General features: G+C 46.8%; 1 protein-coding gene across 7 annotated transcripts in view; it reads left to right on the plus strand.

Annotated features, from left to right (window-relative positions):
- Positions 1-16,244: 16,244 nt before the first annotated feature.
- UBE3C (ubiquitin protein ligase E3C) overlaps positions 16,245-26,042 on the plus strand; it is a 138,623-nt gene continuing 128,825 nt past the window's right edge. For 4 of the 7 annotated variants that reach the window (XM_005551280.3, XM_045388054.2, XM_045388051.2 and 1 more), the window contains exon 1: positions 16,245-16,645. In XM_005551280.3, the coding sequence (XP_005551337.3) occupies positions 16,580-16,645 (66 nt within the window). In that variant the 5' untranslated portion in view covers positions 16,245-16,579. Of the gene's footprint in view, positions 16,646-17,018; positions 17,296-26,042 lie in introns of those variants that run through there. The other 3 variants (XM_074036483.1, XM_074036484.1, XM_074036485.1) reach the window with 1 other exon arrangement.

The raw sequence follows: 26,042 nt of genomic DNA on the forward strand, positions 1-26,042 counted from the left end.
AGATTGGTCTGGCCATGTTGTCTAGGCCAATCCTGAACTTCTGAACGCCTCCCATCTCAGCCTCCCACGTAGCTGAGTCTACAGGTATAAGCCATGTCACCTGGCTTCAGGATCCATCTTTTGTTTCTTTGTTTGTTTTTGGCACTGAGTCTCACTGTGTTGCCAGGGCTGGAGCGCAGTGGCATGATCTTGGCTCACTGCACCCTCCACCTCCTGGGTTCAAGTGATTCTCCTGCCTCAGCCTCCTGAGTAGCTGGGATTACAGGTGCCCGACACCAAGCCCGGCTAATTTTTGTATTTTTAGTAGAGACAGGGTTTCACCATGTCGGCCAGGCTGGTCTTGAACTCCTGACCTCAGGTGATCTGCCCACCTCGGCCACTCAAAGTGCTGGGATTACAGGCGTGAGCCACTGCGCCCGGCCCAGGCTCCATCTTTTGAAGAGAGTGCCAGAGAAGCTGTGCACATACAGGCTGAGCATCCCTAATCTGAAAATCCCAAATCTGAAAAACTCCAAAATTCAAAACCTTTTGAGCATCAACATGATGCCACAAGTGGAAAATCTCGTGCGTGCCCTCACGTGATGGGTCACGGTCAAAATGCAAACTTTGTTTTCTGCGCAAAATTATGTTTAAGTATTGCATCAAGTTATTTTCAGCTATGTGTGTAAGGTGTATATGAAACATAAATGAATTTCATGTTTAGATTTGGGTCCCACCCTCAATATAATCTGATTATTACATATATTCCAAAATCTGAAAAAATCAAAATCTGAAACACTTCTAGTCCAAACTGTGTTGGGTAAGAGATTATAACTACTATTTTAAATGCCATAAGATTTAATTAGCTAATATTTAGCAATAACTATAATGTGCCAAGTACTAAGCTACATTTAAAAAAACAAGTTGTCTAATCGAATGATTGGTGTGATCCTCTCTGAGTTACACAGGAGCAGACAGATCTCAGAGGTGGCCTGACTTGCTCATATAGGCAGTACCTGAGATTTGAACCTTGGTCCTTTGATGCTATAGTAACCATGTTGTTTATTTTCTGTATCTGATGCTCTGACATCTGGGGCCTGTTGACCCTGGGAGGCTGCCCCTCCCACAAACAGCCAATTCCTGGATAGTGAACACTTGCCCACCCCACACAGGCTTTCCACATGCAAACCCTGCAGTGCAGAGCCCACACCCACCGCCTCCTCTGTGGGCTACACCCCAGGCCACTGTTCACCCACATGTCACCCCAGGGCAGGTACCAGACGTGGGGCAGCCCCTGGCCCCAGAGGGCTAGAGTTATTCAAGCTGGGCAGTCCCGGGCCTTCTGACCCTGCCTTGGCCTCCCTTATTGTGGAAACCACAATAGAGGCTCCTGCTCGGTTCCTCCACCCCCCAGCATCACGACCAACCCCGGCGCACCCCTGTGTGGCCCCTGTGGTGCGACCTGCCCTCCTCTCGGGATCTGTAACAAGCCATCTTTTCAATGGCAGCCATCCTGGATCTGTTGTCCTCACCATGCTGAACCATAATCAAGCCTGTTGAACACAGATAGATGCCTGACCTGGTCCTCCCCGCCTCCCCATCCCCACCCCCCCGTCACACTCGCTGCTCCGGTGTGCGCCGTGGTGAGGGCACAGGGAGGCCCCACCTGCGTAGATCTCACAACAGCACATGGAGAGCTCTGCGCCAGGCCTCGGGTGCTTCTGGATTCCTTGCAGCTGGTGATTATTTCAGGCTCACTGTTGCCTGTAGCCTTGGCTCTTCAATTAACTCCTTGTATCGGAAGAGATTTACTACTCTAACTAGATCTGTATCTCAATTTAATGAAAATGTTAAGGATACTTTGATGGTCTTGCGCCAGTGTAATTTTAAATGAAATGTCTTCGCTCTTTGGCAGCCTGCGCTGCTGGGATGTTTCACTCTCAGAAAGTGCTTAAGTGAAGTGCTCTTTGCAATGCTGTCTTTACATCAGCTTGTTTTACAGCATTTTTTTTCACCCAGAGTAAACAAAATAAGTTTTATGGGTATCTTTGAGGCAAAGCCTCATCTGTGTTGCTAGAAATTAAACCCTGGCCATCGTAGGTTACAAAGCGGTGCGTCTCGGGAAATTCGACCCCGGCCATCGTAGGTTACAAAGCGGTGCGTCTCGGGAAATTTGACCCCGGCCACTGTAGGTTACAAAGCAGTGCATCTTGGGGGAGACACCAGGCCCGGGGCTTCTTTCTAAGCTTCAGTTTCCACATTTGTAAAATGTGGGTAATAACGTTTCCCTCATAGGACTGCTCTACGCACATAAGTTTAAAAGTCTGTATGGGGCGGCGCACAGGCTCACACCTGTAAGAGACTGCCCAGAGGACCAAATAAAGAACTAAAAAACTAAGCTGGGCGCAGTGGCTCACGCCTGTAATCCCAGCACTTCGGGAAGCTGAGGCAGGAGATCACCTGAGGTCAGCAGTTCGAGACCAGCCTGGGCAACATGGTGAAACCTCATCTCTACTAAAAATATGAAAATTAGCTGGGCATGGTGGTGGGCGTCTGTAATCCCAGCTACTCGGGAGGCTGAGGCAGGAGAATCGCTTGAACCCAGGAGGTGGAGGTTGCGCCATCTCAAAAAAAAAGTCTATATGGCATGTCGTGTCATACCTGACAAAATATGAATCCTCAGTAAAGAGGAGCTTTGATTTTCCACTGCTGTGCCTATATGTTCCAACACTTGATTATTCATAGATGACTTTGAGCAGAAGTGTAAGTGTATCTTCCCAAAACACAGGACGCTCCGCGCTCTGGAGGAGGAACTCTCCTTGGCTGTCCTGGCAGCTTCCAGCTGTCCAAGGCGACAAGGAGCACTTGCAATTTGGCCTCCTGCTTCCCACACGTTGAAGGGCTGCCAAACACACGCTTAATTGTCTAACCTTTTTAAATGATTAAAATGATGATGATGATCATGCAGAAAAGAGTAGAATGTTAACAGCAGCATATTATCAATACTTGGTGTTTTCATACTGTTTATTATCACAGTTCTTTCAGCCTATGAACTTAGCAAAATGCCCTTTGAGTGCAGATGCTGAGTGTTAATAACACTGGTCTGAAATGACCGGGCTCATTCAGCGTTTGTATCACTAAAATGTAGCTCTCAAGAGTGGAGCCTGGCCAGGCCCATGCCTTCCACCTCGTGAGGCATCCTGCCCACTTGGCAGATGAAGTTGATGAGGTTAAGTGACTCACCAAAGTCATGCAGTTAGGAAGGGTCAGGGAAGGGCTGGAACCCAAGTCTCAACAATGCTTTACTACTAGGAGACGTCTTAAGCGTTAGGAAGTTGAAAGCATGCATGGATATCTGAATATTACTCAGCCTGCAATTGACAGTGTAAACAAGGTTTCATGGAAGAACAGCTCGGCGGTCTGTACCGGGTAGCTGTGAAGTCACAGCCATGTCAGCCCATGGATAGTGGCCACTGTTCCGATTTTAGCAAAAAACTCCACAGTCCTTAACCTTAAATAGCTTTATGAGAAAAAGAAGAAAATGGAAAAGCCTAGACTTACGAGGCGTGCTGCCTGCCTTCCTCCAAGGAAGGAGGAAGCCTCTGGGTCCCCACGCCTCCGGGCAGTCAGGCTCTGGCCCTTCTCTCTTGTCCCAGACACGCTGTCTTTCTTCTGTTCCAAGTGGGGCCTTCACCTGCCTTCTCACTCACCCCGCCCCTCCTGGCCCTTGTTCAGCCAAGCTCCTCCCGTGACTCAGCCCTTCCCTGCCCTCCACACTTGCATTATCGGTTCATTTCTGAGAACTGGGAGCCTGGGACACAGATCTTTGGGGAATCATTTCACACCTGGAGAAGGAGCCCCTGGCAGTGCTTTGGCCGTTGCCCCAGGCCTCGGAGCTGAGCGCCGGCCCCAGGGAGGCCTGGGTCTCACAGCAAACCCCGCAGGAGCATCCCCGGCAGTGCAGCCGGCTGTTTACAGCTGCAGCTTGAGGCGAGGATGGACATCATAGGCCACATAACATTTTGGCCTTATTGGGTGACTGCAGCTCACAGGGGAGGGCCCAGGTGCAGAGGCTGCCTGTCTCTGGAGGGCCCTGGGCCTTATGCGGCAAGGCGTGAGCAAGGGTGTGGGCTGTGGACCTCAGAGCAGGCAAGGGCCAGGCTCAGGGGAGTCTGAGGGGCATCTCAGCTGCACACCGAGGCCCCTCGGGACAGCTGCACACCAAGGCCCCACCTCTCCTGGGGAAGTTCAACTCAGGGTGCAGAACGAGTCAGGTTGGGGCCGAGAGCCTGGGTGGGGGATGTGGGCAGGGGGAGGCTTCCGGTGACCCTACGGGAAACCCTGCAGAGGCTCTGGGGGCAGGATTCATGGCTATAGGGCAGGAGTCACTGTGAGGTGAGGACAGAACCATTCGGAGTCGCCATCCACGGGCAGATGTGGTTCTACAGGGTGAGCCAGGACAAGGCATGCCCCAGCACTGACTTGAAACTGTCCTGAAGCCACTGGAGCTGGTGTCCCAGGCAGAGAGGTCACACAGGCAGAGCTCTGAGTGCCAGAGACGTGGGACTCATCAGGTAAAGGAAAGGAGGGTTTCAAAAATTTGGGATCGGTCAGAAAAGCACCTGAAGTAAGGCCTGATTGAGCTTGCCCCTGTGTCTTGAATACCACCTTCTGGGGTGCAGGAGAGGACGTGCAGGCCACAGTTGCAGGCTGGAGTGCAATGGCATGATCTCAGCTCACTGCAACCTCCGCCTCCCAGGCTCAAGCAATTCTTGTGCCTCAGCCTCCCAAGTAGCTGGGACTACAGGCATGTGCCACCATATCTGGCTAATTTTCATATTTTTGGTAGAGACAGGGTCTCACCATGTTGGCCAGGCAGGTCTTGAACTCTTGACCTCAAATGATCCACCCGCCTCAGCCTCCCAAAATGCTGGGATTACAGGCGTGAGCCACCGCACCTGACCAGCAACTGAGAATTTTTGGCATGGATTCTGGCTAAGCTGCACAGAGGGTTTGCATTTTGGTGAGTGGAAAATCGTATCTACCCTCCTGTTAAATGCCATGGTCCCTGCTGTGATCTCTGGTACATTGTGTCTTCATTCTTATTCATCTTAAAGTATTTTCTGGTTTCTGTTTTTCTTAGACTAATTGGCTATTTAGGAGTGTGTTGTATAATTTCCACATATTTGTGAGTTTCCCAAATTGTCTCCACAAAGTCTCACTCTGTCGCCCAGGCTGGAGTGCAGTGGCGCCATCATGGCTCACTGCAGTCTTGAACTCCTGGGCTCAAGTGATCTTCCCATCTCAGCCTCCCAAGTAGCTGGGACTATAGGCACGTGCCCCTACACCAACTAATTTATTAATTTTTTTTATATAGAGATGGGGTCTTGCTATGTAGCCCAGACAGGCATTGAGCTCCTGGCCTCAAGTGATCCTCCCACGTCGGCCTTCCAAAGTGCTGGGATTACAGGTGTGAGTGCTGTGCCCGACTCTTTGTCATCGATTTCTAATGTCACTCCCTTGTGCTTGGGGCATGTGCTCTGAGTTACCTGCTCCTTTGCAGGTGTGCTGAAGCTTGCTTTACGGCCTCGCACATGGGCTATCCTGGAGAATCCTCCGTGTGCCCTGGAGAATCACATGTGTTCTGTTGGTGCTGGCAGAGTGTCCACAGGTGTTATGTCTAGTTGGATTGTATTGTTATTTAAATGTTCTCATCTTTCTTTCATCTAGTTTCTTTTTTTTTTGTTTTTTGTTTTTTGTTTTTTTAAGACGGAGTCTCGCTCTGTCGCCCAGGCTGGAGTGCAGTGGCCGGATCTCAGCTCACTGCAAGCTCCGCCTCCCGGGTTTACGCCATTCTCCTGCCTCAGCCTCCGGAGTAGCTGGGACTACAGGCGCCCGCCACCTCGCCCGGCTAGTTTTTTGTATTTTTTAGTAGAGATGGGGTTTCACCATGTTGGCCAGGATGGTCTCGATCTCCTGACCTCGTGATCTGCCCGTCTCGGCCTCCCAAAGTGCTGGGATTACAGGCTTGAGCCACCGCGCCCGGCCTTCTTTTGTCTAGTTTCTATGCATTAAAATTGAGGTAGTGGGGCTGGCGCGGTGGCTTATGCCTGTAATCCCAGCACTTTGGGTGGGCGGATCACGAGGTCAAGAGATTGAGACTATCCTGGCCAACATGGTGAAACCCCATCTCTATTAAAAATACAAAAACTAGCTGGATGTGGTGGCGGGTGCCCGTAGTCCCAGCTACTCAGGAGGTTGAGACAGGAGAATTGTTTGAACCCAGGAGGCGGAGGTTGCAATGAGCTGAGATGGTGCCACTGCACTCTAGCCTGGCAACAGAGCAAGACTCAAAAAAAAAAAAAAAAAAAATTAAAGTAGTGAAGTCTCTAGTTACTACTTTGAATTGTCCATTCTCCCTTCATTTCTGTCCATTTTAATTATTTTGGACTTTAATGTTTGAGACTTTAATCTTGCGGAACAATTTAATTTTTTTAATGCTTTAACTTCCCCTGGAATATGATAATGAAGAGGAGAATATATTCAAATGCAGAACATCTTATTGTGGGCATTTTATTAATGAGGTTTATTTTTCTAAACAATTATTATTAAAGTTATTACACCTACAGAAAGTGTATTAAACAGATATTTAAATTTTGAAGAGTAAGATCGAAGCACACGTCTCAAGGAAGACCACCCAGCTTGAGACACTCTGTGGGCACTAACTGGGAAGTTGTCGCGGTGGTCTTTCCTGCGCAGTAACTGCCATCCCCATATTTCTTTACAATTGTGTTTATTGGAAAGTCTTTTTGTATTTTATTTTCAGAGAATCTTTTTTTTTTTTTTTTTTCTTGAGACAGAGTCTCACTCTGTCGTCCAGGCTGGAGTGCAGTGGCATGATCTTGGCTCACTGCAACCGCCACCTCCTGGGTTCAAGTGATTCTCCTGCCTCAGCCTCCCAAGTAGCTGGGCTTACAGGTGCCCACCACTACACCTGGCTAATTTTTGTGTTTTTAGTAGAGATGGGGATTTCATCATGTTGCCCAGGCTGGTCTCAAACTCCCGTCCTCAAGTGATATGCCTGCCTCAGCCTCCCAAAGTGCTGGGATTACAGAGGTGAGTCACTGTGCCCAGCCAATAATCAGAGAATCTTAATGTGACCACTTAATCTCATTGATAACTTCTGATGAGCTCTATCGGACAGGGTGGCTGGACATAATTTGGTATAGTAAATGCAGGAAGGAGAGAATGTTCAGCCTCAGGTGTACTGTGGCCACGGCGTTCATTTAATGAATGTTTTCTTTGGACCCACTTCAGAGCCTCTGGGATCCAAATCTACGTTGCTCGCTGGTGGTCCCAGGATGATACCTGAAGGAGAGGTGGTGTGTCTTTTGGGGTTGCAGTTAACAGAACCTATTGAAATTTAGGCATGTACACCCTTCAACTCAGCCGTACCATGGTTTCATTTCCTTTGGGTGTATAGCCTGGAGTGGGATTGCTGGATCATAGGGTAGTTCTATGTTTAATTTTCTGAGGAACCTCCATGCCGTTTTCCATACTGGCTATACCAATTCACATTCACACAGTGTACAAGGTTTGCTTTTCTCCTCATCCTCACCAACACCTGTTACCTCCTGTCTTTTGGATAGCAGCCGTGCTAGCAGGTGTGAGGAGCTGGCTCAGCAGGGCTTGGCGTGCATGTGCCTGATGCTGGGTGATGGCGAGTGCCCTTCCATGCAGCGATAGAGCTATGCCCTTTCGAGTGTCCATCCTGCAGAAAGAGCTCCCACCTGTGTGCAAGAATGTTCTTGCAGCCTAAATTGAAATAGGAAGAGAAAAAAAAAAAAGAGACATCTGCCTAGGTGTGAAACAATGGGGAAATGGTAAAATAATAAATTCTGGAGTGTTCATACAATAAGATTCTAAGCATTCCAGTTAATGCAGTAAAATGAGTTAATTAATGTTAAAATTAATGCACTACATCTCTAGTTATGATATATTTTGGTTCCCAAAGAAAGAAAGTTTTGGGGGAAATGAGGAAAATGATCTTGTTTAAAAACAAAAAAATTGTAGATGGATAGTATGGCACACAGAATCATGGTTCCCTAAATACGTCCATGTCCTAATCCTGTGAACATGTGGATGTTATCTTACATAGCAAAAGGAACCTTGCAGATGTCATGAAGTCAAGGATTTTGCCAGGGGAGGTGATCCTGGGTTACGTGGTGGACCCCGTGTCATCCCAGGGTGCCTGTGATGGGAAGTCAGGAGGGTCAGTCAGGGAAGGGAATTGAGGACAGAGCAGTGGTTGGTGTGAAGTGATTGCTGGAATGGGCCATGAGCCAGAGAAGGCTGGACAGGGCAAGAACAGAACCTCCTCCGGCGTCTGCAGAAGGAACCTGCCCTTTGATGCCTTGGTTTCAGCCCAGGGAGACCTGTGAGGACTTCTGACCTCCAGAGCTGTAGAGCAATGCATTTGTGTTGTTTTAAACCTCTCAGCTTGTGGCAATTTGTTACAGGAGTGATAAGAAACTAAGAGAGAGAGAGATGATAGATCAATAATCTCAAAGATACGATGAGGAGGTAGGACAAATAGGTTTTTTTCATTTATTACTTTGTGTACATTGGAATTGATTTTTAAAATAATTAACATGTATTACTATTCTAAATAATGAATTTTTAAAATAAAATATAGCCAATTTTTATCATATGTTTGAATTGTGAGGTAACTAAGACAAGATAGCGTGTAAGACGGAAGAAATTGGATAAACGACTTTCTTGGTGAAAGCAGCTCTTCCTTTTCTCTCCTGCAGTTTGCAAAAGAACTTCTGAAACAATGTGTGGTTTTCAGGTAGAATCTTCAGATACACTGGGAAGCTCTTACAAGCGTCCATAAACAATAACTTAAAAATATATTGCATTTTGGCCGGGCGCGGTGGCTCAAGCCTGTAATCCCAGCACTTTGGGAGGCCGAGACGGGCGGATCACGAGGTCAGGAGATCGAGACCATCCTGGCTAACACGGCGAAACCCCGTCTCTACTAAAAACACAAAAAATTAGCCGGGCGTGGTGGCGGCGCCTGTAGTCCCAGCTACTCGGGAGGCTGAGGCAGGAGAATGGCGGGAACCCGGGAGGCGGAGCTTGCAGTGAGCTGAGATCCGGCCACTGCACTCCAGCCTGGGTGACAGAGCGAGACTCCGCCTCAAAAAAAAAAAAAAAAAAAATATATATATATATATATATTGCATTTTATATTAGATTCCTTTGGAGCAAAGGGATAGAAGGAAGGAAGGAGAGATAGGAGGAGTATATATGTTTCCTAATAGAGTGCGATGAGACATTCGGGGCTTTTTCAAACACTGGAAAATTTGAGCCATAGGGGAGATATATGTTTTCTCTCTATATATATAATATATAATTATAATATCTATAATAATATTATTATAGATATTATAATTATATTAATTATATTATATATTATATATAAAATAAAATTTATTATATATAATAAAATATAAAATAATAAATATAAATATAAAATTATATATAAAATATATAATATAATAAAATTATATATTATATATTTTATAAAATAAAATATAAAATATAATATATATTATATATAATAAAATATAATATATAATATATGTTAGGCTATATATCTATATTATATATATTAGGCTATATATTAATCTCTCTCTATATATATATATTAGAGTATATATTAGTATAAACTAATCTCTGTATTAGGGTCTCCAGAGAAACAGAACCAATATGAGGTATATATCTATAGCTATACCTATATCTGCATTTGAGAGAGATTTATAATGAGGAATTGGCTCAGGTGGTTGTGGCGGCCGGGAACTCCCACCATCTGCCGTCTGTAATCCTGAGACGCAGGAGAGCTGGTGGCGTGGGACGGGGTGAAGAGCCAGTGAAGTCCCAGAGTCTGAAGCAATAGCCCGGAGCTCTGATGCCCGCGGACAGAAGACGATGAATGTCCCAGCTCAAGAACAAAGAGGGAGAAGTTTCCCTCAGGTTCCGTCCTTCCACCTTTTTTTTTTCTCCTCCATATAATCTTGCTCCTCCTAAACACCTTTCTCTTCTATTCAGGCTCTGAGTGAGTTGGAGGTTGCCTGCTCATGTTGGTGAAGGCAGCACCCAGAATCATGTTTTACTAGCTATCTGGGCATCCCTTAGGGCCCTCAGGTTGACACAAATATTAACCATCACAGCTGGGCATGATGGCTCATGCCTGTAACTCCAGCACTTTGAGAGGCTGAGGCAGGTGACCAGCCTGGGCAACATGGCAAAACCCCATTTCCACAAAAAATACAAAAATTAGCCTGGCATGGTGGCATAGGTCAAGTTACAAAATTGCTCCATCACCACAATGGCCTCCCTTTGAAGCCAGCCTCCTCCTCTTCCTCCCTGTCCTTGTCATGTGAATGGAGTCATACAGTATGGTGTGACCTTATGGGACTGGCTTTTCCCATCAGCAGGATACCCTTGAGGGCTGTCTGTGGGCATCAGTAGTTTGTTCTTTGTAAAAATTGCTGAGTAGTGTCCATGGCGTGCACCTGCTGAGGTTTAACTATCATCCTTTGAAGGGCATTTCGGTGTTTCCAAATTTGGGCTATTACAAATCAAGCTGCTGTGGACATCTGTGTAAAATGTTTGATAGACATAAGTTCTCATTAGTCTGAGGTAAATGCACAGGAATGCAATTGCTGGGTCCTGTGGTAAGTGTATGTTTAGTTTATAAATTAAATTAATTACATTTTCTCTGAGACAGGGTCTCATTGTGTTGACCAGGCTGGAGTGCAGTGGCACAGTCACATCTTACTGCAGCCTCAACCTCCTAGGCTCAAACAATCCTCCCACCTCAGCCCCCTGAGTAGCTGGGACTGCAGGCACCAGCCACCATGCCCAGCTAAGTTTTTTTATTAAAGTCACTGCCAAACTATTTTCCAGACTGGTTGCACCATTTTACTTTCCCACAGTGACATATGAGAGGTGTAGTTTCTTCACCTCCTTGCTAGCATTTGATGCTGTCAGTATTTATTTTAGCTGCTCTGATAGGTATGTAGTAGTTGTAGGATTTTGACCTACTCTTTCCACAATCATCTGTTTAATCCAACACATATTTGAGGGCCTGCAGTTGGTACAAAAGTGAGGTAGACAGCTCCTCACCCTTTAGGAGTTTGCTGTCTACAAGAGGAAGTAGGCCAAGTAAACAGTGCTGTTCACTGGAGTCGGAGTGTACAAGCATTAGGTTCTAGGTCAGCACCTATGGTTGGAATTTTTTTTTTTTTTTTTTTTTTTTTTTTGAGACAGGGTCTGTCTTTCTCCCCCAGGCTGGTGTAGAGTGGTGCAATCTCCACTCACTGCAATCTCTGCCTCCCAGGCTCAAGGGATCTTCCCACCTTAGCCTCCCGAGTAGCTGGGACTACAGCCACCATGCCTGGCTAATTTTTGTGTGTGTGTTTTTTTTTTAGGGATGGGATCTTGCTATGTGGCCCAAGTTGGTCTCAAATTCCTGAGCTGAAGCGATCCACCCACCTTGGCCTCCCAAAGTGCTAGGATTACAGGTGTGAGCCACCATGCCCAGCCTGAAAATCTTTTATAGTGAAAATTACTCTTGAAAATTATTAATCTTTGTAGAGTGATAACGAGATCATAATCTTGTACAAAAATTCCACTTTTTAAGAGATACTGACGAAACGATGTCTGGAATTTGCTTCAAAGGGATGGAGGGGAGTCTGTCACATAAGACTGGCCCCGGGGTGGGCAGTCACCGATGCTGGGCGATAGCTGATGGAGACTGATTGGTCATATGAGTCTCCCCGGCTTGTTGAGTTTGAAATTTTCTATATAAAGGTACTTTTAAAATCCTTGAAAATCCTTCATTAGGAACCGCAGTTAAAGACGGTGAAATGATCCTGATAAGACAGCTTTTCCTGCAGTATCACTGGTTCTCCAGTGGATACCCGGGGAAGAAGTGGCTCATGGAGGAGGGCCACCCAGCAGACACACCGACCTCAGCACAGAGACGCGCCCACCCTGGGCTGAGTGTGGAAACAGACCAGACGCCGGACAGTGGTGTTGAGATGGGTAGAGGTGCAGTCAGGAGCACTTCTTCCCTACCCACGTGGGCCGGTCAGAACGTTTGAAAGAGGCCCAGCAGATGTGGGAGAGCATCCCCCAGTTACCAGCAACACTGAGGTTGATGTGAGAGTCACATGAGCATGCATGCTTCTCCTCCTAGCCCAGACATTGGAAGGGTTCATTTGAAGCAGAATCTGAGACTTCAGGCCTGGCGCGGTGGCTCACGCTTGTAATCCCAGCACTTTGGGAGGCCGAGGCGGGCAGATCACCTGAGGTCAGGAGTTCAAGACCAGCCTGGTCAACATGGTGAAACCCCATCTCTACTAAAAACACAAAAATTAGCCGGGCATGGTGGCATGCCTATAATCCCAGCTACTCAGTAGGCCGAGGCAGGAGAATCACTTGAACCCAGGAGGTGGAGAGGTGGAGGTTGCAGTTAGCAGAGATCACGCCATTGCACTCCAGCCCGGGCAACAAGAGCCAAGACTCTGTCTCCAAAAAAAAAAAACAACAGGAATCTGAGACTTCAGAGCAGACTTACAGAGGTCACAAATATTGATATTACCAATTTTAAATCTTTGCTAACCTGAAAGGTAAAAACAAAAGGTTATATTTTTTAACTGACAAAATTTGTAAACTTTCAAAATGGTAAAATTGGAACATTTTATGATTAAAAATACATTCTATACTATGACAGTTCAAATATATGAACTGTGATAGTTCATATATATATGTATGAACTGTGATAGTTCATATATATATGTATGAACTGTGATAGTTCATATATATATATATATATATGTATGAACTATCACAGTTCATACATATATATATATATGTGAACAGAGACATGTCCACCCTGGGCTGAGTGTGGAAACAGACCACACTTTTATATATATATATACACACATTCATATATATGAACCGTGACCTTGTTCACATATATATTTACACGCACACATTTGTGTCTGGGTGTGGGTGCCTATTCTGTTTGGGTTGCTATAACAAAATGCCTTAGCCTGGGTAATTTTTGGACAACAGAAATGTATTTCTCACAGCTCTGGAATCTGGGAAGTCCAAGATCAAGGCACCCTACATTCTGTGTCTGAGGACTTTGCTTCATGGATGGTGCCTTCTTGCTGTGTCTCCACATGGCAGACGGGACAAACAGGCCGCCTTGGGCACTGGTTTCCTTCATGGGGGTGGACCCTCATGCTTTAAGACTTCCTAATGGCCCCTCCTCTTAATATGATCACATTGGGGACTAAGTTTCAAACTATGATTTTGGGGAGACACCAACATTCAGACAACAGTAGAGTATTTGTATATCTTTCTAACCATCTATCTATGTATATTTAATTTATATGGCAGAATTTTTCAAACTGTGAGCTGAGACCCATTAGTAGGTTGTGAAATGTATTTAGTGCTTTGCATCTAGCATTAAAAAGAAGAAGTGACAGCCGGGTGCAGTGGCTCATGCCTGTAATCCCAGCACTTTGGGAGGCCGAGGCAGGAGGATCTCTTGAGCCCAGGAATCCGAGACCAGCCTGGGCAACATAATGAGACCCACCTGTGCAAGAGGTAGGGGGAAAAAAAATAGCCAGGCTGCTGGCACACACCCGCAGTCCAGCCATTTGGGAGGCTGAGGTGGGAGAATTGCTTGAGCACAGGAGGTTGAGGCTGCAGTGAGCTGTGATTGCACCACAGCACTCCAGCCTGGGCAACAGAGTGAAACCCTGTCTCAAAAAAAAATAATAAAATAAAGAGATTAAAAAAAAAACCCAAAACAGTGCATTCCACATAGTAACGACAAATATTAGTTTTAAAAGTTGGGTTTTCCCAATTAAAAAACAAGCAAAGGGCCTGAATTTTTCCAAATAGACATAAAAATGGCCAAGAGGTAATGAAAAGGTGCTTATCATCAGTAACCGTCAAGGAAATGCAAAACAAAACCACGATGAAATATCACGTCACAGTATTAGCATGGCCATTATCCAAAAGACAAGTGTTGGTGAGGGTGTGGGCAAATAGAAACCTTTGCCCATGGTTGGAGGTATAGCCATTTTGGCAAACAGTATGGAGCTTCCGCAAAAAAACAAAACTAGAACTACCACATGACTCAGCGATCCCTCTGCTGGTTCTATCTCTACAGGAAATGAAATTGTTTCTTCTGGTGCTCCTCTCAGTTCATTGCAACATTATTCATAACAGCAAGATACAGAAGGCACTCCTGTCATTGGCTACATGTATGAACCTGGAGGACATGATGCCAAGTGAAATAAGTGAGACACAGAGAGAAACATACTGATGAGCTCACTTGCACATGGAATCCAACAGTCAAATCCCATCTAGAAACAGAGAGTAGAGTGATGCTTCCTGGGGCTGGGGAAAATGGGGAGAGATATGTAAAAGGACACAAACTTGCAGTTATGTAGCATAAATATGCCCATAGATCTAATGTTCACAGGAGGACTGTTTATTATTATTATTATTTATTTTTATTTTTTGAGACAGAGTCTCACTCTGTCACCTAGGCTGGAGTACAGTGGCAGGATCTCAGCTCATTGCAACCTCTGCCTCGTGGACTCAAGCGAGTCTCTTGTCTCAGCCTCCCAAGTAGCTAGAAGTTTAAGAACTTTAAGTTGGGGACCACCTATACATAAACATGCCACCACGCCCAGCTAATTTCTGTATTTTTGGTAGAGAGTGGGTTCCCCCATGTTGGCGAGGCTGGTCTCAAACTCCTGACCTCAGGTGATCCACCTGCCTCGGCCTCCCAAAGTGCTGTGATTACAGGCGGTGCCAGGACTGTATTTCTTTTTTTCCTTTTTTGTTTTGAGACGGAGTCTTGCTTTGTCACCCAGGCTGGAGTGCAATAACGTGATCTCGGCTCACTGCAACCTCTGCCTCCCAGGTTCAAGCGATTCTCCTGCCTCAGCCTCCAGAGTAGCTTGGACTACAGGTGCGCACCACCACGCTGGCCTAATTTTTGTATTTTTGGTAGAGATGGGGTTTCACCATGTTAGCGAGACTGGTCTCGAACTTCTGACCTCAGGTGATCCACCCGCCTTGGCCTCCCAGAGTGCTGGGATTACCGACGTGAGCCACCATGCTCAGCCGCAGGAGGACTGTAGATGGTATCATACTGTGTGTTGAAATTTTGCCAAGAGTAGATTTTACCCTCACAAACAAACACAAAGAGGGTAGTCATTTCACAATGTGTCTATGAAATCTGTTGCATACCTTATATACAACCAAAAATCAATTTTTAGAAATTGGCTTCAATCGTGTATGATATATATGTATATGCACATGTATATGAGAGATTATTTATGTATACGTATAACAAGACACATGTTTATGTATAGGTGGTTCCCAACTTAAAATGGCTCAACTCACAATTTTCTGACTTTGTGATGGGTTTATTGTAGTATTAAATACATTTTCAACTTACAATATTTTCATCTTACGATGGGTTTATCAGGACAAAGCCCCATGGTAAGTCCAGGAGCATATTTATGCATACACAGGTATGTGTACATGATACATATTGATATGTATTGATGCTGTGTGTGTATATTGATGCATATGTGTGCTGTGTATGTATGAGGCAAATCTGCGCATGTCTGTGTACATGGTAAATATTTACGTCCGTCTGTGCGTGTCATAGACATAGAACAGGTGGGGTGTAAACAGACGGGCTGGGCCTAGCTGCTCCTTTCCCGCCTCACTCACTCGAGTCTGGCACCAGATTGGCCGCTCCGGGTGCCGGCCCCTGCACCCCACCCTGCACCACGCACCCTGCCGTGCACCCCACCCCGGCCCACGCCTCGCACTCCGCCTTCCCTGCATCCCGCCCCGCACCCAAAACCTCCCGCCCCCCGCCGCGCCCCCCGCCGCGCCCCCCGCCGCGCCCCCCGCCGCGCCCCCCGCCGCGCCCCCCGCCGCGCCCCCCGCCGCGCCCCCCGCCGCGCCCCCCGCCGCGCCCTCCGCACGCACCAGGCCCCGCCCACTCCGCCGCGTGCCCAGGTCACCGCCCTCCTCCCCAGGCTCCAGCGCGCCTTGCGGGGCCGCGCACGCTGGCGGAGCCGCCGGGAAGAGCGCCGTGGCGTCGATGGCGGAGGCGCGCACGTCTGCAGGGCCGCGCACGCAGTGACGGCTGACCGCCATCTTCCCTCCCGAGGCGGCAGTTCCAGGTGCAAGCGCCGGGTTTGCTGCCCGCTGGGCGCCCCTGCAGCGGCCGGAGCAGTGGCCGGCGTGGATGAGGGGCAGGCGAGGCAGGGCCGCCCCTCCAGTGTTGCCGCCCCTCCCGCCCCAGGGCAGGGCTGGGAGGGTACAGCCCGGGGGCGGGCTCGGGTCGCCTCCCGGCCGCCGCGTCCTCGCTGCCCTGGGCCGGGCGGGCGGGCGCCGAGAGCCTCCCAGCCCGCCCCGTGCCCCGCCCGCCCGGCTGCTTCCGCGGCGGCGCCGTCCGCACATGGGCTAGGCTGCCAGGATGTTCAGCTTCGAAGGCGACTTCAAGACGCGGCCCAAGGTGTCTCTTGGCGGCGCGAGCAGGAAGGTGAGGCCCGGGTTGGCGGGGCTCCTTCGGCTCGGGACCTGCGCGGCCGGGGCTCGGGGCTGGACTCGGGGCCTCCCTGGCCGGGACTCGGGGCTTCCTCGCCGGATCTCGGGTCAGCCCCAGCAAGGACTCGGGGTTGGATTCGGGGCCGAGACTTGGGGCCAGGACTCTGCCTAGGACTTAGGGCTGGACTCGGGGCCTCCCTGGCTGGAACTGGAGGCCGCGCCCGTGGGGGCCTTGCCTGTCCGCTGCGCTTCGGGACCCGGGCGCGCTGGCCGTGGCTCCCTTCCATGCAGGCGGCCGGGGAACCCTGGCATGCTTTGTGCCACCCAAGGTGAACTTACCCTTTCTGGGTGTTTGCTTTCAGAAATGGGGCTTTCCGTGCTCGCTCCCGCATGGCATCAGGGAGTGGCTGCTTTTCGAATGCCACCTGAAGGGCGTTTTCGGTTGTAGAAGGTGAACGGCGCGCATTTGCTGATGTCGATAATCTCTGAAGTGGAAGCAGAACGCCTCATGAATAGCCACGTGTTTGAATCCAAGACCAGGGCAATTATTCGCTACCAGCCTCCCGGAAACTGTGGAGAGACTCCGGACTTGTATCTGTTGTGATGGGCCATAAGTTGTTCGCATGGTCATTGTTTAGAATAAGGGTAGGCAAACCATGACGCCTCTGTTCTAGTCTAGAATTTCCAGCTGTCTGTCCCTGAAGACGGGCATCGGTTGGTTGGTTCACTGGAACCGCTAAGTCTTTGAATGCTGTGTGGTCTTGCTCCCGCCCCTCCCTTCCCACCCCTTCCCATCATTTCTGAAATGTTCTTTAAATTGCTTCACCTAGTTTTTGTTGTTTGTCAGTATATTCTGTATATCACAACCACCAGGTAGGCACGTAACGCGGAGTGGATGCTGGCAGGCCAAGGAGGAACTGCTGTTAAGATTGTGCCATGGTGCTGTGTTTGGTAGTTTCTGAGGGTAGAAGGGAACCTGGGTCAAGAGTTGGGAGAGAAGTGTGCTGATTCTTTTTAAGCTCTGAGGTTTGTGTGATGGTGATTGCTTGCAAGTCGCTGTGCTCCACAACTAAGTACTGTGCGGTTACAGGGTGGGCGTGGTAGCACCTAGGGGCTTCCACGTTAATGAAAATTTCTTAAGAGATCAAAGGATTTCTCCGGTTAGAAGAGACTTCCGAGAATCTCTGGACCAAATTTCCTTGCTTACAAGTTGGGAAGGTGAGCTGCAGAGCATTTGAACGAGTGCACATTCACACAGGAAGCTAGTGGCAGACCACCTGAGACTCCATGCCATTTTCATAGCGCGGCGCGGCCTCTGTTGCGGGCAGGAACACCCCACGGGCCATGGATGTTGGTCCGTTTTCACCAAGGAGTGCATCTCTGCTCTGAGGGAGTGAGGTTTCTTATCTGTTGATCAGAATCTCAAAGGAAGATACCCTGAGCTGTGTGAAACAATCACCCCTTTAAAAACAAAACACTTTTTATTGGAGTATAAGGTAAGATACAGTCAGCTTCACAAGCGCTAAGGAGATCCTTGTGCAAGTGAAATTGAAGAGGAAGGGCGTCTCAGCTGGAGGCTAGCTTTAGCCCCATCTCACCAGGAGCTTGCCGCAGTTGGCCATAATTGCTGCAGAGGGGCTGGTGGCTGTAGGTTCCCCCCCGCCCCGGGATGAGGGTGGGAGTGTTGCACTGCTGACCCTGAGCCGAGGGCCATTCTTCTGGGAGAGAGTGGCAGTAAAGAGCCCTTAGTAGCAACTGGCAGCAGCTGGGGCATGGGTCCCCTGGCCTGGTTAAGGAATCTGGGTGAGGACCCAGCTGTATGTACAGCTTGAAGGATTTTTGCATATGGACACTCTCCTTTAGAGGGAATACCACTCACATCAAAGGAAGACCATTCCCAGCATTCCAGAGGCTCCCTTGCACTCTCACCCTTTAATTACAGTCATGTGTGACTTAAAGAGGGGGACACTGTCACTAGGCCAATTGGTTGTTGTGGGACCATCAGAGTGCACTTAACACACACCTAGCTGGTGTTGCCCACTACACACCTAGCGGCTTGGTACAGCCAGTTGCTCCTGTGCTACCCTCCTGGACAGCGTGTTTCTGTACTGAATACTGTAGGCAACTCTTAATGCAGTGGTGAATATTTGTGCATCCAAACATAGATACAGTAAAAATACAAATTATAATCTTATGGTACCACGGTGTTTATGTGGTCTGTTGTTGACAGACTGAAAGGTCATTATGCCGGGTATGTCTGTATTCCAGCCCCACAAAGGTGACTGTCCTCCTGACCTCCGTTACTGTAGATTAGCGTTACCTGTTGAACTTCAGGGTCATGGAGCCACTTGCCGCTTGTCCTTTGTGCCTGGCTTGTTTGGCTTGGCTTCTGTCTTAGAGGCGGATTCCACCCGCCTCTGTGCACGGCACTGCGCTTTGTGTGAACGCACCATGGTTTATTCTGTTTTCTTACAGGCATTTGGCGTGTGTGCCTTTTGGTGCACCTAATACTCTTGTGCTGGGTCCTCGGTTAAATGTATGTTCAGCTGTTGTGCACACCGCTGCCACAGTTTCCCCATGTCGCATGTCCACAGCGTCTGAAGGTGTCCAGGTTTCCACATCTTTGCCAACACTTGATATTGCAAGCCCTTTAATTTTAGTGAGGAGGTAGTTTCTTTGTGGTTTTAATTTTGTTTCCTGACAACTAATTATGTTGAGCACCTACATATGCTTATTTTCCTGAATTCTCTTTGACTGCCACGTAAGTCCCTTCCCTTGTTGGAAAAATGAGAAGTTATAGTTAACTCTTTTCTCACGTCTTAAATTATTATTTGAAATCTTCCCTTTCTGGAGCTTAGTGGAAAATGGAGTAGTTACCATCTGTCGAATAACCTTTTTCTTTTTTCAAGTTAAATACTTTTAGTACTTATTATTTGTATAGATCTGTGTATGACAAGTCTGGCTTGAAGAAGTTTATAATCTTGCTGGGCAGATAAGACTTAAGCAATTAAAAATTAAATAACAATAGAGAGTAATTGCTACATTCTAAATTTCGCTTGATCCTGATTCAGAAAAAGTAAAGTAGTTTGGAGCTTAGCCCTGAAGGATGGGTGGAAGACAAGAAGGCATTCAGGTTTGTGGAGTCGGGGGTGTGTGGAGTAGGTGTAGATTGGATTCCATTGATTCAGAGTCACTTTGGGGAGCTAAACATTGATTACACATGGACATAAAGATGGGGACGATAGACACCAGGGACTACTAGAGGAGGAAAAAGAGGGACAGGGGAAAGGACTGGGGAACTGAACTACCTGTTGGTTACTACGCTCACCCCCTGGGTGATGGGGTCCTTCGTACCCCAAACCTCAGCGTCATGCAGTATATTCTTGTAACAAACCTGCATAGGTACCCCCTGAATCTAAAATAAAAGTTGAATTTTTGTTTTGTTTTGTTTTTTTTGAAACGGAGTTTCGCTGCTGCTGGAGTGCAGTGTTGCCCAGGCTGGAGTGCAATGGCTGGATCTCAGCTCACCGCAAACATCCGCCTCCTGGGTTCAAACGATTCTCCTGCCCCAGCCTCCCGAGTAGCTGGGTTTACAGGCATGTGCCACCACGCCCGGCTAATTTTGTATTTTCAGTAGAGATGGGGTTTCTCCATGTTGGTCAGGCTGGCCCTGACCTCAGGTGATCCGCCTGCCTCGGCCTCCCAAAGTGCTGGGATTACAGGCGTGAGCCACCATACTCAGCCTGAAATTTAATTTTTTAAGTCACACTGATTTCTACCTTTAAATATTTCTGACATCAGGATACACACTGATAGCATGATACAGTTTAATTGGTGGTATGTTTTTCTTGGTAGTGTATAGAAGAATATCTTGGGGTAATCTGATTTTAGGTACAGAAATGGACTAAAACTGGCTTAGTAGGCAAAACAAAAAGAAACAAAAACAGGTTTATGAAAGGATAGGTGTGTCTGACGGAATAGCAAGGTCAGAAACACCCAGACAGCATGTCACCACCACAGGAGCCGCTTGTCTTTCTCCGGGAGCTGGGTGTACCCCCTTCTTTGTCTCCTTCATTCCTGGCTCTGCAGACTGGCTTTCTCCATTTCACACACATGGTTTCCTAGCTTAAGCGTCAAGAAAGTTTGATCATAATTACCAATTTTCAGGAGAGGAAAGTCTGATTGGCCTGGGTCATGTTTCCAGCTGATAAGCTCACTCTGAGGGGGTCTTGGAGGCTTAGTTCAAATGGAGCAGACTAGGTGCACCTGTGAGCAGGGGTAGCTTCTTCAAGAAGCAGGGAGTGGTTGTTGACTGAATGCCTGGGTTCCTGTGGGACAGACACAGGAAGCAGTCTGGGCTAGAGATGCAGATTTGGGGGTTATCAACAGACTGGTGGCTTGGAACACAGTTCCCTAAGAGGGCTTGGGGTTTGGGACAGGGTGGGACTCGTGAGGTACTGCAACGTTTAATACGTGTGGGGGTTGGGGGCGGGGCTTACAAAAGAGTCACACCTCCTAGAGTGGAGGACAGCGGTGTCCCGGGAGTGAATCTCAAGGAGGGAGGAGTGACAGGCAGTGCCAAGTGCTGCACAGACACAGAGCCCACTGGCTGCGGAGCTGGGAAGAATTGGGTGATTTGAGCATATTCTGTAGGGTAGTCAGAGTTGGAAGTCAAGAGCATAGCACATTGAAGAGCAGATGGAAAGTCAGAAACAGGGCCGACCGCAGGCCGGATGCTGTGGCACACGCCTGTAATCCGCCACACCGAAGGCTGGGGCGGGAGGATCGCTGGCGTGCGGGAGCTCAAGGCTACAGTGAGCTGTGATCATGCCGTAGCACCCCAGCCAAGGCAACACAGCAGGACGCCATCTCTTAAAAAATAAGGCAGGGGCGAGGCAACAGGGTAGACCTTTTTTGAAAAGAACTAGAAGATTGGATGATAGAGGGAAATTGGGGGTCTCGGAAGAGTTTTGTTTGTTTTGGGGGACGGGGGAAACAAGTTTATAGACTGGGAAGTGAGGGCGTTAAAAATGTAGGGAAGACAGGAGTGGCATAACTTTCAGAGTCTTGGAGAATACCCGAGAGTGGGGAGAACTGAGTGTGAGCAGGCAATGGGAAGGATTTTGAGACTTAAAGAAGCTAGGGATGGATATGGGTATAGAAAAGTTTGTAGACCAGAGGAACTGAAAATTTGTAACTTTTCGTAGATAGTTCTGACAATAGTGGGAGTAGAATTAAGATCACTTTAATGTTTGTCCAGTGCTTTTAAAAAAAAATTATTTTTTAGAGCAGTTTCAGGTTTACAATCAAGCAGAGGGTAGGGTTCCCATATGCCTAGTCTCCCTCACCTCACTTTTCTCTGTTACTAGCATCTGGCATTAATGTGGATCATTGGTTACAATGGATAAACCAGTGTTGATGTGTTATTATTAATTGAAGTCCATAGTGTACATTCAGGCTCACACTGTGTGTTGTGCATTGTGTAGGTTTTGAAGAATATGTGATGACATATATCTATCGTTACAGCATTATGTAGAAGAATGTCACTGCCCTAGAAATCCTCAGTGCTGGCCAGGTGCGGTGGCTCACGCCTGTAATCCCAGCACTTTAGGAGGCCGAGGCAGGCAGTCAGGAGTTTGAGACCAGCCTGGCCAACATGGTGAAACCCCGTCTCTACTAAAAATACAAAAAATTAGTTGGGCATGGGAGGCTGAGGCAGGAGAATTGCTTGAGTCCCGGTGGTGGAGGTTGCAGTGAGCCTGGATTGTGCCGCTGCATTCCAGCCTGCGTGGCAGAGCATGACTCTGTCTCCAAAAAAAAAAAAAAAAAAGAAAAAAGAAGGAGGCCTGGCACTTTGGAAGGCCAAGGAGGGTGGATCACCTGGAGTCAAGAGTTAGAGACCAGCCTGGCCAACATGGTGAAACTGTTGTCTCGACTAAAAATAGAAAAATTAGCTGGGCGTGGTGGCAGGTGCCTGTAATCCCAGCTACTCAGGAGGCTGAGGCAGGAGAATTGGTTGAACCCGAGAGGCAGAGATTGCAGTGAGCTGAAATTGCGCCATTGTACTCCAGCCTAGGCGGCAAGAGTGACACTCTTTTAAAAAAGAAAGAAATCCTCATTGCTCTCATGTTCATCCGTCCCTCCCATCCCTGTAACACCTGGCAACCACTGCTCTTTTTACTGTTTCTACTCTAGCCTCTTCCACAATGTCATATAGTTGGAATCATACACTATATAATCTTTTCAGATTGGTTTCTTTCACTTAGTAATATGCATTTAAGGCTCTTTTCATGGCTTGACAGCTCATTTCTTTTTACTTTATTTTTTATCAATTAATAGGCTTTTTTTTTTTTTTTTTAAGAGTGGTTTAAGGTTTACAGAATAATTGATGGGAAACTGTAGAGTCCTCAAAACCTCCCCTCAGCTGTACGCTGTTCCTTTGTTATTTACATCTTGTGTCTGTGTGGTACATTTGTGACATTGGATAACTATTAAATTTTAATGAAGTCCAACTCGCCAGTGTTTTTTTCATGGCTCTTGCTTCTGGCCTTGTATCTAAAAAGTCATTATCAAAGCCAAGGTAACCTAAATTTTCTCGTATATTCTAGTTGTTTTATAATTTTGTATTTTACGTTTAGGTCTCTGATACATTTTGAGTTAATTTTTGTGAAGGGTATAAAATCTGTGTCTAGATTTTTAATTTTTGAAGTTTTTTTGTTTATGGATGTCGTTAGCACCATTTCTGAAAAGACATTCCCCGACTCCATTGAATGCCTGCCTTTTCTCCTTTGTCAAAGATCAGTTGGCTATATTTTTATGGATCTATTTCTCTTTTGTTTTTTTGAGACGGAGTCTCGCTGTGTCTCCCAGGCTGGAGTGCAGTGGCGCAATCTCGGCTCACTGCAGCCTCTGCCTCCTGGGTTCAAGCAGTGCTCCGGCCTCAGCCTCCCAAGTAGCTAGGATTACAGGTGTGCACCATCACACCTGGCTACTTTTTGTAGTTTTAGTAGAGACAAGGTTTCACCATGTTGGTCTGGCTGGTCTTGAACTCCTGACCTCGTGATCTGCCAATTTCGGTGTCCCAAAGTGCTGGGATTACAGGCATGAGCCCCCGTGTCTGGCCTTTATGGGTCCATTTCTAAACTCTGTTATGGCTTTATTCTCTCCTCCACTGATCTCTCTCTCTTTTGTCAATACCATACCATCTTGATTACTGTAGATTTATAGTAAAGTATAATACTTAGTGTATGTACTAAACTTTTTAAAATTTGAGACGGAGTCTCCTGTTGTCCAGGCTGGAGTGCAGTGGTATGATCTTGGCTCACTGCAACCTCTGCTTTCTGGGTTCAAGTGATTCTTCTACCTCAGCATCCTGAGTAGCTAGGATTATGGGCATGTGCCACCATACCTGGCTAATTTTTGTATTTTTAGTAGAAACGGGATTTTACCATGTTGGCCAGGCTGGTCTTGAACTCCTGACCTGAAGTGATCTGCCTGCCTCGGCCTCCCAAAGTGCTGGGGTTACAGGCGTGAGCCACCGCGCCCAACCATAGGAAGCATTGATGTCTGGTAGTGTAAGTCCTTCGACTTCCTTCTTCTTTAGTATTGTGTTGGCTCTTCTGGATCTTTTGCCTCTCCATAAGAGGCAGTTTGTTGATATTCACACACACACACAGACACAAAACCTGTTGGAATTTTGATTGGGCTTGCGTTGAGTTGGTAGATGAAGTTGGGAAGAACTAAAATCTTGACAGTGTTGAGCCTTCCTATCCATGAATATGGAATATCTCTTAATTTGTTTAGTTCTTTTCTTTCTTTCATTGGTTATATAATTTTCCTTATATATACCTTATACATGTTTTGTTAGATTTATACCTAAGTGTTTATTTTTGGGAGGTGCTAATGTGAATGGTGTTGTGTTTCAGTTTCAAATTCCAGTTCATTGCTTATGGGTAGAGAAGCAGTTGACTTTTATGTATATTAACCTTATGTCCTGAAATCTTGCTATAACCACTTCTTAATTCCAGGAGGGGTTTTTTGGTTAATCTTTGGAATTTTCTGCACAGATAATCATTTCATTTGCAGCCAAAGACAGTTTTATTTCTTCCTTTCTGATGTGTATGCCTTTTTTTTTCCTTCTTTTTTCTTTTCTAAGACCGTCAGAAAGCAATGCGTTTTATTGTCTTACTGCATTAGGTAGGATTATAGTTGAAAAGGAATGGTGAAAACTTGCCTTGTTCTCAATCTTAGTGGGGAAGCTTTGAGTTTCTCATCATTAAGTATGATGTTTGGTGGGTTTTTTGGTAGATATTCTTTATCATATTGGGGAAATTCCCCTCTATTCCTAGATTGCAGAGTTTTTATTGTGAATGAATGTTGGGTTTTGTCAGATGCTTTTTCTGTATCTGTTAATGTTACATGTGATTTTCCTTCTGCAGCCTGTGGATATGATGGATCATATTAAGTCATTTTAGAATATTGAGCCTGTCTTGCATATCTGGGATAAATCCCACTTGATTGTGATGCGTAATTCTTTGTATACATTGTTAGATTGAGCTTGTTGATATTTCGTTCAGGATTTTTGCATCTGTTTTGATAAGGGACATCAGTTTGTGGAGTTTTTGTGATGTCTTTGTCTGGTTTGGTATTAGGGTGTTACTGGCCTTATGGAATGAGGATACTCTAGGGCCTACCAAAACCAATTACTGTTGTTTTGTTTTGTTTTGTTTTGTTTGAGACAGTCTCCCTCTGTCACCTAGGCTGGAGTGCCTGGAGTACAGCGGTGCGATCTCACTGCCACCTCCATCTTCTGAATTCAAGTGATTCTCCTGTCTCAGCCTCCTGAGTAGCTGGGATTACAGGCGCCACCACCTTGCCCAGCTAATTTTTCTTGTGTTTTTAGTAGAGATGGGGTTTTGCCATGTTGGCCATGCTGACCTTGAACTCCTGGCCTCAAGTGGTCTGCCCGCCTCAACTTCCCAAAGTGCTGGGATTACAGGTGTGAGCCACCGTGCTTGACCTCATTTACTCTAGTTTTAATTCCTCCCCTTTGATAGGTCTAGATTGTTAAGATGATAAGAACTTGATTGCTTAGCTTTGTAAAACTGTCTTCTATTATATAATTGAAGGGATTACCTAGATTACCTAGAATATTTTAAAACATTTTATGCTATTTTGTTTTTAAAAGCATGCATGTAATGCATGTGTTAGTATAATGCTCCATATACATTGCAGTGGAACATAAAAACTTTTTCTTACAGATCTGGCATCAAATAAAGTCAATATTTTCTTTTTTTTTTTTTTTTTTTTTTTTTGAGACGGGGTCTCGCTGTGTCGCCCAGGCTGGAGTGCAGTGGCCGGATCTCAGCTCACTGCAAGCTCTGCCTCCCGGG

The sequence above is a fragment of the Macaca fascicularis genome, chromosome 3, assembly GCF_037993035.2.
Source record: "Macaca fascicularis isolate 582-1 chromosome 3, T2T-MFA8v1.1".
Lineage (NCBI taxonomy): Eukaryota > Metazoa > Chordata > Mammalia > Primates > Cercopithecidae > Macaca > Macaca fascicularis.